Here is an 18,299-nt window from a genome sequence, read left to right on the forward strand (position 1 = left end):
TTAACGAGCGGGCTATCTCAGCATTGCTTTCACAATAACGGCACTGTTCTTTTCCAGCAGGTCTGACAGCATCTGCAGAGAGGAATACAGTTAACGTTTCGAGTCCGTGTCGATAACTGTGTTCCTCTCCGCAGATGCTGTCAGACCTGCTGAGTTTTTCCAGGTATTTTTATTTTTATTTTGGATTTCCAGCGTCCGCAGTTTATTGTTTATATCTGTTCTTTTCCAGGTTTGCCGTGAAGTGATTTTGTTGTTGGCAGTTCTGTTTCTCGCTCTGCCAGAGACCCAGAGTTTCCCAAACTGCTGCCGCCGGAGGAAATGTCACTGCAAACTTTACGAACTGCTGTACGGCGCAGGGAACCATGGCGCTGGTATATTAACGGTGGGCAAACGGGGATCCGAACTCGAGGGGCCCTTCTCGTCGTCGGATCATCTGTTTCTGATATCGCCCAAGAAACAAGACGAGGATGACCCGAACAGAGAGCTCGTCCCTTGGCGGGGCTCCGCAGCTGCAGCCACAGTCCAGTACAGTCTGTCTTTCTGCAGCAGGGGCTTCGGCCACTTCCTGAGGTGTCTAGCATTAGGAATAGCAGAAGGTCAACAGAGTGATTGTGATTATTTTGCAAAGTTATGTGTTGGTGTTATGAGCAGCAATTAGTCATAGAGTGCGGGATAGTTACTATTATCATCGGTGAAAATTATCTTCTGTTATCTAGTGTGTGGTTTTGTTTGTGTTTGTGGCATCTTAAGTATTGTTATCGAAGAATCCAGATGTATTGTGTAGTCATCTTACACAGTACCCTGAGATGTTCAGTAACCCAGTTGTAATTTTGCAATGTAAACCCCACGTCGCTAGGGAGTTGTTCATCTTTGTGATGTTACACTTTCTATATTATTGTTCAAAACTTCAATGATTAAAGGCACGAGCAAGTATTGGTTGGAAAAGCAATATCTTGATTCTTTCTATTTTGTAAAGCGGTGCGATAAAATGCGCAAAGTGACGGGAGTAGATCCCAATTGTACGGAATACAAGGGTCTAGCCTTTTGCTAACATTTTTAATCCATTTTGTTTTCTATCGCAATATATAAAGATGCAAATCATCTTAGAAATGAGCGCAGCGACAGGCTCTGTGTTCAAACGCCCCATTACCTGTCCAACATGGATTCATTTGTTGCATTATACAAAATAAATTAGCAGAGTAAATGCTAGCCTAGTAGTACTACTGACAGGAACAATGAGGAAACAGGAGGGACTCGCTGTTACTCCAATACTAAGTACTACCAGTGAAAAAATACGATCATATTGCATTTAATTGGATTAAAAATTCTACGTTAACTGAGTATAAAACCTGTAATCAAGTGAAAAGTCCCCTAAAAGATCTGTAACCGTGTGTTGGTGCATATTTGATTGATACACAATTCCTACCTTTATAACAGTTTCGATAGTAGGCACGGGGACAGCATCACTTTGATTTAGACAAAATCAACTTGCTCCCAATGCATAAGGTGGAAAGTACTAGGCAGTTAATAAATGGGTGGTATTTTTAGTCGAGATGTGAGGATCCTTTACCTGTATATTTAGTTTTAAAGGGTGTGAGAAGACAACAGACACGGCACATTCAATGGATCTTTGCTCAAAAGAGCTTTTTGCTGATGAAAATATACTGCTTTGTCAATCATACAAAAGCATATATTTATACGTAATAAAACAACCCAAGATGCATCTACAGGGGAGTTCTAAAGTAAAATTTGACATGGAGACACATAAGCTGACATTGGACCAACAGCTCGGTTAAAGAGATAGGTTGTAAGAAGTGAAATAGAGGCGGTGAGGTTTAGGGAGAATTCCAGAGGTTAGGGCCTAGGCAACTGAAAACTTAGCCAATAGTGGCGGAGCAATAAAAATCAGGGATGCTCAAGACCGCAGAATTAAAGTGCAGAGATCTTGGGTTTGGGGCTGTAGGAGATTAACAGAGGAGTTGAGGTCATGAAGAGATTTGAAAACAAGGATGAGTCAAGGCATTACTTAACTGGGAAGACAGTGATGGGTGAAGGATCTTGATGCAAGTGGGACATGGGCAACAGAGGCTTTGGATTATCTCCAGTTTACAGGTGCTAGGGAGAGGGAGGGAGTTGTGGTCAGGGAATGGATTTGTAGCATGGATCAAAGACAATGGCTTCAGTCTGGTCAATATTTAAACAGGAAATTCCTTCTCATCCAATACTGGATATTAGACAAACAATCTGACAATTTCAAGATTATGAAGCTGTGAAGAGAGGTGATGGTGAGGAATGTGCTGAACAGGAGATCATTTGGTGCATCATGCCAGTCCTGGGAAAGCTATGCAATTAGTACCACTATCCTGCTCTTTCCCCATAGCTTGCATTTTAAAAAAAATTTCAAGTATATGTTCAATTTCCTTTTAGAAGTTACCATTGAATCTTCTTCCACCATTCCAAATTATAGCAAGTATTTGTTTTAAGGATGGGGGTTGTGTGTGTGTGTGTGTGTGTGTGTGAAAGAAAGAAGTCAAGATAGGGTGAAGGCTGCTCCACTCAGTGGGTCAGGTTTCTATGGGCTGTAGCTCAGACACCCATGATCTATATTATCATTTTTTGCAACTTTGTACTTGCAGCCAGCAGCATTAATCACCTGAGAGCCAATGGTAGTGCATAACCATATTTCAGGGTTGTCCAATCTGTCATCAGACATATCCAAACATCCCTCAGCCAGCCCGAAATGTCAAGCGGCTTATGTTCTGATATAAAATTGTGTTCTCACACCAGCACCCCCAATACACTTGGTCCAGGATTCCAATTGTTGTAACATTTCAAGGAGTTTTTTTCATAATTAAAGGAGAATTGTCTTAATGAAAAATGTCTAAGCCTTCTGACTTTGTGGGCTAACTAGCTGCAATCTGTGAAGCTTTAGAGTTAATATCAACTTAAATCGATGTCCCACTTTTTTTTTACTGAAATCTCAAATTGCTGACACCAACAGATGCAAGTGTTCAAACTTAAAATTGATCCATTCATGAGGCAACAATGTTAAGAACAGTGCTTTCTGAGCCCATACCATTCAAACAGGATGAACGACTAAATAAGTAATATAAATGCAAAGTAGGACTGAGTTATGAATCAGATATGAGCTGAGACTTTGACATCCCTGGTCTATATTATCCTTTTTTGCAAGTGTTTGCTCTCACAAATTTGCTGGTGGTTTAAGTTCCATATTTATATATGTACATGTATATATATTTTTTATTCATTCATGGGATGTGGGTGTCACCGGCTAGGCCAGCATCTATTGCCCATTCCTAATTTCCTTGAGAAGGTGGTGGTGAGCTGTTTTCTTGAACGGCTGCAGTCCATGTGGTGTAGGTACACCCACAGTGCTGTTAGGGAGGGAGTTCCAGGGTTTTGATCCAGTGACAGTGAAGGAACGATATATTTCCAAGCCAGGAGGGTGAGTGGCTTGGAGGGGAACTTCCAGGTGGTGGAGTTTCCAAATATCTGTTGCTCTTGTCCTCCTAGATGGTGGTGGTCATGGGTTTGGAAGTTACTGTTGAAAGAGCCTTGGTGAGTTCCTGCAGTGTATCTTGTAGATGGTACACACTGCTGCCACTGTGCTTCGGTGGTGGAAGGAGTGAATGTTTGTGGATGTGGTGCCAAACAAGTAGGCTGTTTTGTCCTTGATGGCATCAAGCTTCTTGAGTGTTGTTGGAGCTGTCCTCATCCAGGCAAGTGGAGAGTATTCGATCACATTCCGGACCTGTGCCTTGTAGATGGTAGACAGGCTTAGGGGAGTCAGGTGGTGTGTTACTCGCCACAGTATTCCTAGTCTTTGACCTGCTCTTGTAGCCACAGTATTTATATGGCTGGTCCAGTTTCTGGTCAATGGTAACCCCCAAGATGTTGATAGTGGGGGATTCAGTGTCGGTAATGGCATAGAATGTCAAGGGGCGATGGTTAGATTCTCTCTTGTTTGAGATGGTCATTGCCTGGCATTTGCCACTTGTGAGCCCAAGCCTGGATATTGTCCAGGTCTTGCTGCATTTGGACATGGACTAATAATTTCTAGCCTTCTGCTTGTTTGCTGACAATCAGCTGTTTCATATCTAATGTATTAATCCATGTATTATATATATTCCTGTATTAATCAATTACACTGTTAAGATACTTAAATAACTTACATTTTTATAGCAGCTTTAACATAGTAAAACATTCAAAGGCATTCACAAGACTAGAATCAGAAAAGCAATTGACATCAAGGCAAAGGAGACAATAGAACAGATGCCCAAAAGTTGCATAGAAAGGGTAGGTTTTAAGAAGCATTTTAAAGGAAGAGAGGCAGAGAGCTTAGAGAGAGAAATATGGCCGTGGCTACAGATAACTGAAGGCCCAGTTGGCAGTGGTGCAGAAAAGGAAATTGGGGATTTACAAGAGGCCAGAGTACAGAAGGTTAAAATGTTATGGAAGTGGAAGTACATGGTCTTAGTAATGGAGAGAATACAGTGTTGAAAATTCAGCTCAGAGTTAAAGAAGATACTGAAGTTGTAAACAGACTGGTTCAGCCTGAGAGTAACCAAACAGGGGGATGAAATCTGTGGTTAGGGAACACAATTTGTGGTGGGCACCAACGACAATGGTTTCAGTCTTCCCCACATTTAATTGGAGAAAATTTCTGCTCCTGGATAAGTTGACAACAGGTGCAGTGGAGGGGTCAAGAGAGGTGGTGGTGAGGTAGAGCTAGGTGTCATCAGCATGGAATCTGTCTTCAGGTGATGCCACTGAGGGGCAGCATGTAAAATGGTCACAGGTAGGAGCCACGACAGACAGATGCTTGGGGGCCTGCAGAGGTAACAGTACGCGAGAGGGAAGAGAAGCCACTGCAGGGATTCTCTGGTGATGGCTGGATAGATGAAAATGGAACTGATTTGCATAAATAATTTAATCTTTTGTTACCAACCACTAAAAGGAAACGAGTAGAAGAGATGATTGGTCTCCAACAACCACAACCATCTTCCTTTGTGCTAGGTATGACAGTTTACTGTCTAGTTATGTCTTATGCACAACCTTCAAGTTGATTTCACAAAGAATCCTCATCTTTTAGGTAGGTACTCTTTGTACATTATTAAAAGGCAAGACAAGTTCACTAGCAATGTTTTGAAACTTATTTTCTACGCTTTGGGACATATATATATGGAGAACTTAATGCATTTAGAAAAATATTATCCCATTATTTGGTTAAAGGCACAAGAGAGATGTACTAATGTTAACATTTTCAAAATTAAGCATGATTTTGCACTTAAGAAATGGCCAAATTGTCATTTAGATACAGTATAAAATTTGATTTTTATACACCATTTGAAATTTGCACCATGGATGCTCTTTACTCCCATAATGATCATGCACGATCTTTAGACACAACATAAAAATACTGCATGTTATATTTTATGTGTTTCAATGATACTTTGAAAAAATTAGTGTAATAGACCCCTTAAGTATTAAAAAATGCAATCTAAAGCAGTTATGCCTACAAATTAGAAAATTTACCACTAACGTACTTACTGATAATGGTTTATCTTATCATTTAAAACAGAAATTCGTGGAAAACTGTAAACTCTTTTCAGAATGCAAAGATTAATTTTATTGTAAATTGATACGCTGACAAATAAATATTATACCTGTGTAACTGTTCTTGATTTGTATAATCAGGGCATAGAAATTATTCTACTTATAATGATTGCTGTATGATTTGCTTTGAATTCGTAGAACCATTCGCCGTGCATAAAAGTCTCTGTATTCGTCAGGAAGTTCTTCCAGTGTTTTTAAGGCTCGGTCTAAAATCTGCATAGCTCTTGAGGCTGCTACGGGGTCCTTGTTTCCATAGGTGTCTGTTTTATCATAGCAGTCTGCAGGAAGGTGTTTCCAAAACACATTCACTCCCACTCCAAACTCTTTAGCAACAGTGTTATGAAACCACAATGCTGTGAAAATAAAGCAGTCTTTCAGATGATTATTTGGATGACTTTTACAAGGTAATTACAAAGAGCAATTTGGATGTTTCACTGGATGTTGAAAACATATTAAGCCAGTATAATTTATGAAGCTTGTCAAATTAATAATCAATATGAAATTCATTTTTATGACAATCGTTGAAGTGGCACATCTTGATTCACTTATATATCCAATGCAGTCAGATTCCAAATAATATTCTATGGTGTAGATGAATACCTGCGGTTTCAGAACGTTTTGTCACAGTACAACAAATCTAAATCAAAGTGCCCATATAAGTGCCTGATCAAAAGGGCACTTGCACTATGAATTAAACCTGGATGCAATTAGCTCAGTTCCAACTTATGGGACTGAATTTTCATCTGGGTGCAGAGGCGCATTTCGCTGTGCAATTGATTTTTTTGAGGGGAAATCCAATTTTCCTTTCCATTCTTAATCCCTTGCCATTTTCCTCTGGCCTTTTTGTAGATTGCAAAACGCACACAGCTGCCTCTGCTGAGATCGGGTTCCCCATTTTAAATCAGATTTCCTCCCAAACACCTTTTTTGCCTGGAAGTGCAGGGTTTTGAAGTCCACTAAAAGCATACCGGGTTTCCTTCTGAAAACGAAGAATGTGCAGGGCTTCTTCTTCTTATCATGTCCACAGACAGTCTATACATGGCCCAGCCAGAACTGGACACAGGGGAGTAGACAGGGCGTGGCATTAGGTAAACTGCTTCTATAGAGATCTGGCGCAGGCACAATGGGCCAAATGGCCTCCTTCTGTGCTGTAACAATTGTGAGGTTTGCGAGCTTGTGAAGAAAATGGAAAACCTGAGAGTGGGAACATTCTGAAAGGTAAGTGTAAATGTTTTGACACCTTCAAATGTCACTATTAGTAGGTGTAGTGTAATGGGGATGCAGTGATTCATCATAGAGATCTGTCCTGCAAAGATACGTTGACCCTTACATTGACCAGCATTGGGTGATTGTTCACTTTACAGTACCTTTCCAATGGAGAAAGTAGCATAATGTATTAAAAATGTTAAAAAAAGATCTTCAACTGTCCTATTTTTCTTCTCTGATTTAATTGGACTGGCAGATCTGACTATTTTTTTAAAAAAACCCTGCTTCTGAATATAGGCAAAATTGTCTGCACCTGCTCCCCTTCCACTGATTGACAGTGCTTTGAAATGCCAACAGTTATCTGTTCTGTCAGTGGAGCTGGAAGCCTTTGTTGTGACAGCTCTTCCATTATAGATGCTTGGCTTGGTTTTGAAATCTTCAGCTAATCAAGCTGTGTTATAAGCCTATAACAGAATTTGTCTTTGATATGGTTTCTGGTTTGTTTATTAACTTAATAGGCACTTAAAAGGTTTCAACTTTATTTTCCCTTGGGTTTTTTTGGTTCAGAATCAATGACAGTGAGCTTGAATTCAGGGTTTTCTTAGATTGTTAGAGGTTTCATGTTTTTCCAATGATCTTAAAATAATTTCCATGGCTATTGCGTGGCTCCTGAAAACTGTACATAGTGCATACTGGGTGAGTGGCTCTGGAGGATACATGGGAGGCACAGAGGTGACTAGGGGAATGTGAGGTGGCATAAGGTGGCATGAGGGAATGAGGTGACATGAGGGAATCTGAGGGGGCATGCAGTGGCATAGCGGAATTTGAGGTGGCATGGGACGGATGAGGGGATGAGGTTTAAGGGGCCTTTAAACAATGCTAGGAGCTGGGCTGCAGTGTTGGTGAACCAAGGCCTTCCCACCCACACTCCTTTGCGCCTTGCAAAATGCACTGTGAATCCAATCCCTTTGTGAAAAGATGAAAATCCCTTGTAAAATCACACATGGGTTGGATGTGCATTTATCAAGCCATGAAAGTGCGCAGGTTGGGTTTTGTCCTTACCTATATGAAAATTTGGCACCTGGGATCCCAACAAAACAACAAATATTGTTGCAACTTGTAGCATGTTACATCCAATCAGGTCTGGGTGCAGGATGTCAATGCTGGGAGCCTACAAATTATTTTTAAGATGTTTATAGCACAATAAGTGATGCTACGAATCCAGGAAGGAAAGCAAAGGCTCATCAGAAATTGACGTGCTGGCCAGTTAAGGATGTTGAGGTCAAAGAATTGGGACAGAGATAAAGCTGAAGTGGCAAGAGCATGAAGAAAGGTTTAGTCAGAGTGGGGGAAGACTACAACAGAGTTGGAGTCCAGGGTGATGCAGATTTTCTTCATTCTTTGCTTCTGAGCTGCAACTGGAGTTACTGGTAGAACTGGCAAACTAGGGATCAGGAAGGCTAAACAAATAGCGGTTCAGGCAATGATTTGGAGAGGGCATAAATATAAGTTGCTGTTGGGTGAAGGATAGGTGCCTTGATTCAAAGTTTAATTCTTTACGTTAAGTTTCAATTTGTGCTGAAACATTTCTTTAATCAGGCAATTCGGTTCAGCAACTCTAAATGGGCCAGTCACTGTATGGCCAAGGTGAGATGAGATAGAGAGGCAGGTTTTTTCATAGAGCGCTGACAGAACAGATTCTTTCTTTGATTTGATAGAGGAGAAAATAATGTGAAAGCTTACAGATTTCAGCAAACAAGGGAATACAGTAAATTAAAACCCATTCATTAAAACAACACAAAAGATTTGTCTAATAGGTGAATATCCATTTATCAAATCAGGCAGCAGAAGACATTCTGTGAATCACAGCTGTTTTATCATTAACCATAGTTCTGTACAAATATCAGTTTCCACTATTCCCTTCTGGATACTTTCTCTGTCCAGAAGCAAACCCACCGGCTGAGGAAAACCCCAGCTCTTAAGCACAAGCTTCAGTGAGCATCACCTGCTCTCAATTCACTCTGAGGCTTGTCCTGGTTTATTCTTAAAGGAACTTGCATTTCAAACATTGTCAAGATTAACCTATTTATTGAAGAGACGAATGTACCCAAAGCCAAAATAAAATGGTGGCTAAAGGATCGCTATTTTCCAGAGGGTGCCTGTGAAGATATTGGACTGAGGGACACCATGTGGCCTGAATTACAATGTGCTATGTTTATAAAGACAATGTGGACATTAGTTTGAAGTATAGTTACAGTTGTATTATAGGAAGATATGGCAGTCAATTTTCACACAGCAAGAAGGTACACGATCAAATAATCTATTTTTATTTATGTTAGCTGAGAGATAAATGTTGGCCATGACACTTCCTTGTTGTTGTTGAATATTGCTATGGATTCTTTATATCCACTCGAGAGGACAGATGGGACCTCAGCTTAACATTGGATCTGAAAGATGCATCTCTGACAGTCCAGCACTCCCTCAATACTGCACTGAAGTGTCATCCTAGATTTTGTGCTCAAGTTTCTGGAATGAAGTGAACCCATGATCTTCTGACTCAGAGCCAAGAGTGACACCTTCACTATTTAGTTCATTTTAATAGCAATACAATACTTATCATCTCCTGTTGTTCATATGATAAAAATATTTATGAATGTTCTGCTGGCCTATTTTGAGATGAAATTTATGTGTGAGTTTTGTACTTGCAGTTTACCTGGAATGAAAAGCACATCTCCTGGATCTAATTGACATTCATAACACTGAGCTTTGGCAAATTGTGGATATTTTTCTAAGTCAGGAGTGTCCAAGTCCAGGACCTCAGATTTATCACCTGTGCAAAGTTAGAAAAAAACTGAAATGAAGATCATAGTATATTATTAAAATATAAGAGCTTAAAAATCAATTATTTATTTTCAGGAATTTTAAATGCCAGCCTACATATGGATTGATTTTGATTTTATATATTGTACATTTTGCTATTGAAACTGGAGACAATCCCAGAACTGTATAGATATTATTGGTGTCAACAGCAAACACAAAAGCAGGGCAAGTGGTGGGGATTAGGAAACCAATAAGAGGGAAACAATTATTTTGCCTTGGTAGTCAGTAGTATTCACTGGAATTACACTTGTGATCTTTAGATTGTTGGTATTGTGAATTTCTTCTTTTCTGTACAGCAATTGCTTTAGTACTAGTCTTATTTACTCTAATATTCCATGTTGGTAAGGAATGGATTCACAACATAAAAAATGCCCTGTTTCTCTTTCTTTCGCTACTCCTTCACTTGCTTTGTTTATTTCTTTAAATTGCTTCCATTGAAATAAAGAGACAAAATCCTGATAAAGTTATGCAATGGTTTCTCAGCAATGCCAACTGTATCTGTATCTAAATTGTAATACTTCGTTGAAAGAAGATTTAAAAACCAATGTGAAAAGCATGCCTCAGTTACCAAAGTAAGACAGGAAAACAACCAGGCCATTCAGCCCTTCACTCCTGTTTCACCATGCAATGATATACCTGATCTGTATCCTAACTCTATCTATCTATCTGCCTTGGCTCCCTTAATATCCTTGCCCAGCAAAATTCATCAATTTCAGATTTAAAATTGAGCTAGCATCCACTGCTTTTTGCAGGAAAGAGCTCCACATTTCTATTTCTCTTTGCATGTAGAAGTGTTTCCTAAGTTCTCTACCCAATGGCCTGGCTCTGATTTTAAGGTCATTTGTCCTAGATACTCCTCACCAGTGGAAAAGGTTTCTCCCTATCTACACTGTCCATTCCTTTCAAAATCCTAAACACCCACTTTCAAATCAGCCCTCAACGTTATATATTCTAGTGAAACACAGTTTATGTAATCTCTTCTAATAATCTAGCCTTGGTGCCCTGGTAACATGCTGGTGTGTCTGTATTACACTCCATCCAAGCCAATATAAAATGCGATGCTGAATGAGCTGCGCACAGTTCTCCTGGTGTGATCTAACCAGGGCTTTGTGTAGCTGTAACAAAACTTCCTCTCCTTTATATTCTAGCCATCTACTTATAAAGGCTAATATTCCAATATTCTTTTCCAATTCATTTTTGTACCTAACCACAACATTTTAATGATCTGTTTACATGGACTTCACAATCTCTGAACTGCCGCTGTTCCTAACTCTTTACCGTTTAAAATGACTTAAATCTATTCTTTTTAGTGCAAAATAGATGACCTTACCCTTATCTGTATTGAAACCCTTCTACAACAGCTTTTTCCACTTAATCTAGCTATGTCTTTATGTAATGTTATGTTCCCGTTCACATGACTTACTTATGCCATGGGTCTTCATTGGAAACCTTGGGATATATTACTCTTTATTGCATTAACTAACTCATTAAAAATAAAGTGAATAATGAAGCTCCAGCACAGATCTTTGTAGGACTACGGATTACAGCAAAGATGGTTTTGAAGTGAACCTATCCAATAGTTCCCTTAAATTACATCAATGACATCAATGTCACTTTGCATCCAAACAGTTATAGGGTATGAAAAATAACTTGGAGTTGGAGAAAGAGAACAAATTTAAGCAATGCAAATATGAATAAAAACCATTCAGTGCAGAGCAAAGGTTCTGCCTTTACATAGTATTGAAAGATACTGATTGTGACAGGGTTAACAACTTAATTAGAGTTCCCAAGTAAAATCCACTTAAGCAAATATTTTATCAGAACTATTTCTTCCTACCAAATTTGCTTCATTGCAAAGGAAAGGTATTATGTTATGACATAATTGTATTGTTAGGATAAGCTCTTCTTAGTACATTGCAACTATTTCAGAATGCACAGTATTATATGTTGATCATCACCAATTACTGGCATTGCAGGGTAGAGGTGATTAAATCAATTAAAAAAAATAAAGATTGAGAAGAGCCATTCCAGCACAGCAAATAGGTTAACAGTGAACTTAAACACCTGGAAGGTACTTTGTTCTTATTACTGGGGTTCTGCATTCCATGAATATTCAACAAAACACATGAACACTAAGCAGATGGAACTAATTTTCCCACAGAGCACCTCCACAATCAATATACTTCCTAGTCTTGCAAAGAAATATATAAATTAGGCTTGATGATACTTAATTTGGAATGAGTTTTTAGCAGCCCCATAGGATCTGAGGCAATACAGTGTCTTCCTTTAATACCTTACTTTGGTCTTACCTGTTAGGTACAAATAAGATGCATCCTGAGGGTTGAAGAGCACTACTCGCTTCCTTCCTATTACTTGAATTAACAGGTTATCCATAACCTATAGGAGATAACAGTATGTTGCAAACAATTATTTTAGAAAGGTACAAGTTCAACTTTATCTAATTGAAACTACAGCTTTGAGAAGATTCTGTCTGCTGAGTTTCCCCAGATATATTGTACATTTAGTGGTGGTAGAGTATGATCTTGACATGGGGGTTATGTTGGAGGTTGCATTTTTCTGTAATTTTTCTCTCATTTTAAGGGGAAAAACAACATTTGCCATTCTCCATCAAACTATGATACAAAAAAATGTTGGTGAGAAATGAAGGTGCAGTCAATGCAGCTGAGCATAAGTCAGAAAGGAGAAGCTGTGTCATGTGAAGCCGCAGCCAGAGATCTACAAGCAGCAATTCCGGTTAGAGAAATAGGCAGGAGTATGTCTTGAAGAATACAAACATGCAGGTTTTAGCAAAGAGAAATAGATGTGCTGGGTAGATAGACTTAGCATCCAACAAAGAGTCAGTAAAACCCAAGCCAGGAAAGGAGACAGTCAACTGGTGGTAAAGGCTCGATGCGCTGCAAAAGGAACCTGGTATGATGCTGAAAAAATAGTTCAATGATATGTATTGCAGCTGCACAACTATCCTTCAACAAAGGGATTCAAAGTGAAACTAATGAGAAACTTCACCACCAAAAATTACACACAACAGACATTGTCCGAAGTTAAAATTAACACTATCAGCGAGATTTTCCGCATCTGCCCGCCGCTGCGATCTTCCAATCCTGCCGCCAGTCAATGGACTTCTGGCTGGGGCGCTGCCTCACCAGCAGCAGGTCCTGCCCACGACAGGGCCGGAAAATCCCAGCCTATAGTTTTGACACATTCAAAGGTTAATAGTTCTGTCAAAATTTTCGCTTTCCCTTTGCCAGTTTTCTTCCTTTCTCCTGAAGGTATTGACCGATTGGTAGTATTCCATGGGCACCAGGAATTCATCAGCATCTCCCCAAAACATGCGGCTGAATCTTCTGAGGAGTGGCAATCCACCGGTGATTTCCACTCAGGTCCTATTTATTTCGCACAGCACCAGAGCTCCACATTTCTAGTCTGGAGCCCCGAACCAGGCCTCTTCAGAAATGTAGAGTGTGCCTGTTCTTGGAGCCCTTCCTCGTAGTTCAGGATTGTCGGGGGAAGCTAAGCCCCAACCACTTTTTACAGCACCTGCTGCTGTATTCTGGTAAGTCTTCATTTACTAACACACTGAAAAGTTTTGGGGCATTTACATAGCTTTTCAGTGTGTTGGTGAATAAGTGTGAGTGAGGTGAATAGGGTAAGTAGGTAGAGTGCTAGGATGGTAGGTGGCAGGATGGCTAGAATGCCAGCTGGGTAGGGTAGCAGGTGGGTAAGGGTTGTGAGGTCATGTCAGGTTCGGGGATAGTTGGAAGATCGAAGGGTTGGGATGTGGGGTGTGGAAGGGGAGTCGGAGGGTAGGGCGGAAGTCAGAGGGTTGGGGGTCAGTCAGAAGTGGAGTTGGGGAACTCAGTTGTATAAATACCCAGGAGTTAGACATTTTTTTTGCAGTATAACATTCCTTGGGTAACTATCCAGTAAGTAAGTCGGAACCCTCCAAAATCTCTAACTAACTCAATTGGAGACTTTTTCGGAGGGTCCCAGGGAGCTGGGGAATTTCCCCTCAAGTAGAAACTTCCTGGATGATTGCCTTGTGTTGGGGCTTCTGATGGCTCCCCTAGTGTATCTTCCGGGATACGTTCGGTCTCTGACCATCAGGAGACTGGAAGATCTGGGTCATGAGAGTCCAGACAGTAAGCGTTGGCAAACTATCTGACTATGGGGACATTACAACTAAGGCTGGTCCAACCCTCCACACGTATTCACTTTTCAGCAGATATCATGGCATAACGATTAGAAGCAGGAACGTCATTTGATTTTCCGCTCCATTACTCCCACGTTGCCTCCAACTGGATTTCTGATTAAGATTAGCCAACCATGCACAAATGAGAAACTTCTAGTATCTAGCTAATTTAAATGTTGTCCTTGAAAATCTGCAGGGTGGTGCATCTCTCAGCATTTCTGGAGATAAGCTAGTCCTGGAACCTTTGCTGTTTCCACCAAGGTTTGCAGACCTTCACCATGTCAGCAAGGAAAATCTGCTGAAGAGTCCGTGGCTGGGAGGAGGCAATGTTAAGTCTGCTATATCGTCTTTTCCTCCCTTAGGAATAAAAACTTGGTGCCCTTACAGCCTCCTTAAAATACACAAAAACAATTTTACTTCTTTAAATTTCATGAGTCCAGGCTGCTAAGAGCCCCTGGTGAGTTTTAATGATGTCAATCAGTGCCAATGCTGATCATTTGCCAGATCCCTGGGTAGAGATGGGGCAAAAGACCTTGGACATACTAACTGGTTCACTTGGTACTAGTTTAAACTGCATGAGGGAAAAGTATAAACTGTTGTTCTCTTTGAAATTTGGTATTCTTGCAAATCTGTCCTGATGAATGCAAGATGAAAAGCTTTGACAGCATGTTTCTTTTTTCAGCAATCCTCAAGTTCTGTACTACCAAGCTACAATGGTTTTTAATGTGTCCAAAAAATAGTATCAATAACTAGACTGTGTTTTACAGTAAATAGTCAGAAACCCAACATCTGAAACAAGCTAAATATTTCTCTTTGATCACAGTAATTTATCTAACTGTAATCTATGCCCCTTTTATTTTGCTTTTTATTTTTGCAATTTCAAAGTCAAAAAGCCACATTTCATGAAATCATAAAGGGTCTTTTCTGAACTTATTCTATGCTTCTTTAATAATATGAAGCGAGATGAATGCTAAACCTATTAAATCGCCCAAGGGAGACATACAACTATATGACATAATTAGCTGAACATGATAGATGCAATAGAAAGGGCACCATGACGCATCCATTTCCTATTATTGGTTTCCTAATATTAACAGCATTATTGTAAAAATACTGACATGGAATCTAATATATGATCACTAATGATAATAATATCCCATAATGAGTACGTAAAACAGGGAGTAATGTTGTCGGGGGAAGCACTTTCAAAGTAAACTACTTAACCCCTTTTATCTTTGCCACATGCAGTTTATTTTATAAAATTCTGTTAGAAGGCAGGATTACTGTTCTGTGCAAACACCCTGAGGAGATGCGACATTTGAGACTGAGTAGAAGTCCCTTTCACTCCCAGCTGCTATCAGCAATGACTTAAGCCAGCAAGACTTAATATTACTAAGTTATCAATTGTCTCACTTAAAAGACCGGGCATCACTAAGTGCTGGTTCAATGTCACTTCCTAGCTCAGTTTAATATATTCTCCAGGTTATAAACTAGGAAGGAAAGTGGCGTTGACTGATGTTCTTTTAGGCCTTCAGCCAATGATTAAGCTTATTAAGGGCACTGACTATGAGGGATTTAGGAAGCACAACCAACCTAATGTACTTGGTCTTTAAAGGATGCCACAAAGACTGTAAATGTTTTTTCATGTCTTGGGAAATAAGAAACAAAACCAACGCTTGTCAAAGCATTCTACCTTCAACATACTTTGATCAAAGACCTAACCCTGTTGGATAGTCAACAGTCTATTGCTCCTTTTACTGTACTAGACATCGACTTGTAAATGCTAACATTTTAAAGGATCGGCTTGACTCAATGGCAGCATTCCCCTTCAGTCAGAAGGTTGTGAGCCCCACTCCAGAGACTAGAACAAATAGCCAAGACTGGCACTTAAGTGCAGTACTGAGGTATTGCTGCACTGTTGGGGATGCCATCTTTTGAATAAGATGTTAAACCAAGGCCCTCATCTGCCTTTTAACGGTGAATGTAAATGACCCCTTGGGGCTTTCGAAAAGTGCAAGCCAATTCTCCTGGTGTCCTGTCTAACTTTCTCCCGCTCAATTAACATCACTAAAACAGATTATCTGGCAATTCAATAGTTCTCAAACAGTTTTGGTTGAAGGACCCTTTTTTAAATGAATTAATAATCACAGACCCCTTCCCCTATCTAAACTATAATATTTGATGCAAGACATCAATTTAAACTCTCAGCATGTAATATAATTTCAAACAAGTCCAAAGACCGTGGCCAGCGTCCTTAGAATGTCTAGATTTCAAAGCAGATATTTTCCTACCGTCTCAGCGTGGAACCTTTTTGTTTACTTTCTTTTGCCACTGCTCATGTCCATGGAAAAGTTTTATAGAAAAATATTTTTCAACAAATAAATCCATAACTTTTCATTGGCTCATTCATGAAATGCCATCCACTAACTGGATGAGGTTCATGTCAGTCATCAACAGCACATTCGTGAGCATTTGAAATAATCCTGCCCGACTGCTACAATGGCTGGAAGTGAGGAGGCATTTGTGGGAGACATCGGTAGTTACTCGTTGGTTCACAATTACTAACAACTGCTCACAGGCTTGTGAATGTGCTGCTAATGAATGAAATGATCTTCATCCAATCGCCACATGACATCTCCCTCCACTGTACATTTGCTTATTTTGTGGAGCCTCTGGAAAGTCTCTACCGATGCTCCTCCCCCCCCCAACCCCGCTGCCTCCTGCCCCCCACCCCCCCCAACAACCTCCCAGGAGTCTGCTGACCCCAGTTTGAGAATTGCTGTGGTAATTTATCTCATTGTTGTCTGTGGGACCATGCTGTGTGCAGGGCTTGGCCTAAATAGCCAAGTGGTTATGGTACTGGGTTTGTAACCCCAAGATCAAGAGTTCAAATCTCACAATGGCAAACTATGAAACAACGTAACTTCATCTGAAACAGATGGAAACGAGTTTGTACTCGAAAGAGTTACATCATCTCACCGCTTGGCCTAAATAGCCAAGTGGTTATGGTACTGGGTTTATAACCCCAAGATCAAGAGTTCAAATCTCACAATGGCAAACTATGAAACAATGTAACTTCATCTGAAACAGATGGAAACAGGTTTGTACTCAAAAGAGTTACATGTTTAGGCCTAAATAGCCAAGTGGTTATGGTACTGGGTTTGTAACCCCAAGATCAAGAGTTCAAATCTCACAATGGCAAAACTATGAAACAATGTAACTTCATCTGAAACAGATGGAAATGTGTTTGTACTCAAAAGAGTTACAAGAGGGCATGATGGAGTGTCAGGCCTAAGGAACTCAGAGATGCCTTTATCAGGTAGCTTGGAAGGGTAAGAAATGAAAATGAAGCACTGAAACAAGCACCGTTAGCTCTGCCAAGAGATCAAGAGTTCAAATCTCACAATGGCAAACTATGTAACTTCATCTGAAACAGATGGAAACATGTTTGTACTCGAAAGAGTTACATCTAGCCAAGTGGTTAGGGTACTGGGTTTGTAACCCCAAGATCAAGAATTCAAATCAAGAGTTCAAATCTCACAATGACAAACTATGAAACAATGTAACTTCATCTGAAACAGATGGAAACGGGTTTGTACTCAAAAGAGAGAGTTACCTGGTCTGGCTTTTAAAAGATTATCAAGAATTCAAATCTCACAATGGCAAAACAATGCTGTGTGCAGGCTGGTTCTTGCTTTTGTCTACATTACGAAAGTACACTGGATGTGAAGTGCATTGAGACATTCAGGTCTTAAAAAGTTGTGATAAAATGCAAGTTCTTTCTTTAAAAAAGGAGATATTAAGCCTTAATACATGTGTAACGGTCAAATTTTTAGCCAGGCTGGATAATATATAATTTAAGGTTAAATTAGACATTTAATTTAAACATAGGGGTGGAAAAGGCTGTCATGAGTATTGTTTAGCTACCTGACCCCATGGCTTAGAAACATAGAAAATAGGAGCTGGAGTAGGTAATTCGACTCATCGAGCCTACTCCACCATTCAATATGATCATGATGCCTTTAGAGTCCAGAAATCTATCTACTTCCTTCTTTAATCTATTCAGTGCTTGGCCTTCACAGCCTTCTGTAGTAGAGAATTCCATAGGTTCACCACCCTCTCAATGAAGAAGTTTCTCGTCATCTTAGTCCTAAATGGTCTACCCCGTATCCTGGGGCTGTGACCCCTTGTTCTAGACCCCCAGTCAGAGGAAACACCATCTCTGCATCCAGTCTGCCCAGCCCTGACAGAATTTTATTCATTTCAATGAGATCCCTTCCCATTCTTCTAAATTCCAGTGAATACAAGCTTAGTCAGCCCAATCTCTCCTTATACGACAATTCTGCCATCCCAGAAATCAGTCTGT

The 18,299-nt window shown here is 40.1% G+C and overlaps 1 protein-coding gene across 2 annotated transcripts in view; it reads right to left on the minus strand.

Annotated features, from left to right (window-relative positions):
- Positions 1-5,626: 5,626 nt before the first annotated feature.
- tyw5 (tRNA-yW synthesizing protein 5) overlaps positions 5,627-18,299 on the minus strand; it is an 80,886-nt gene continuing 68,213 nt past the window's right edge. For both annotated transcript variants that reach the window (XM_041201614.1, XM_041201615.1), the window contains 3 exons: positions 12,033-12,120; positions 9,557-9,673; positions 5,627-5,990 (listed from right to left, as the gene is read on the minus strand). In XM_041201614.1, the coding sequence (XP_041057548.1) occupies positions 5,734-5,990; positions 9,557-9,673; positions 12,033-12,120 (462 nt within the window). In that variant the 3' untranslated portion in view covers positions 5,627-5,733. The remainder of the gene's footprint in view (positions 5,991-9,556; positions 9,674-12,032; positions 12,121-18,299) is intronic.

This window comes from Carcharodon carcharias, chromosome 12, assembly GCF_017639515.1.
Source record: "Carcharodon carcharias isolate sCarCar2 chromosome 12, sCarCar2.pri, whole genome shotgun sequence".
NCBI classification, from domain to species: domain Eukaryota; kingdom Metazoa; phylum Chordata; class Chondrichthyes; order Lamniformes; family Lamnidae; genus Carcharodon; species Carcharodon carcharias.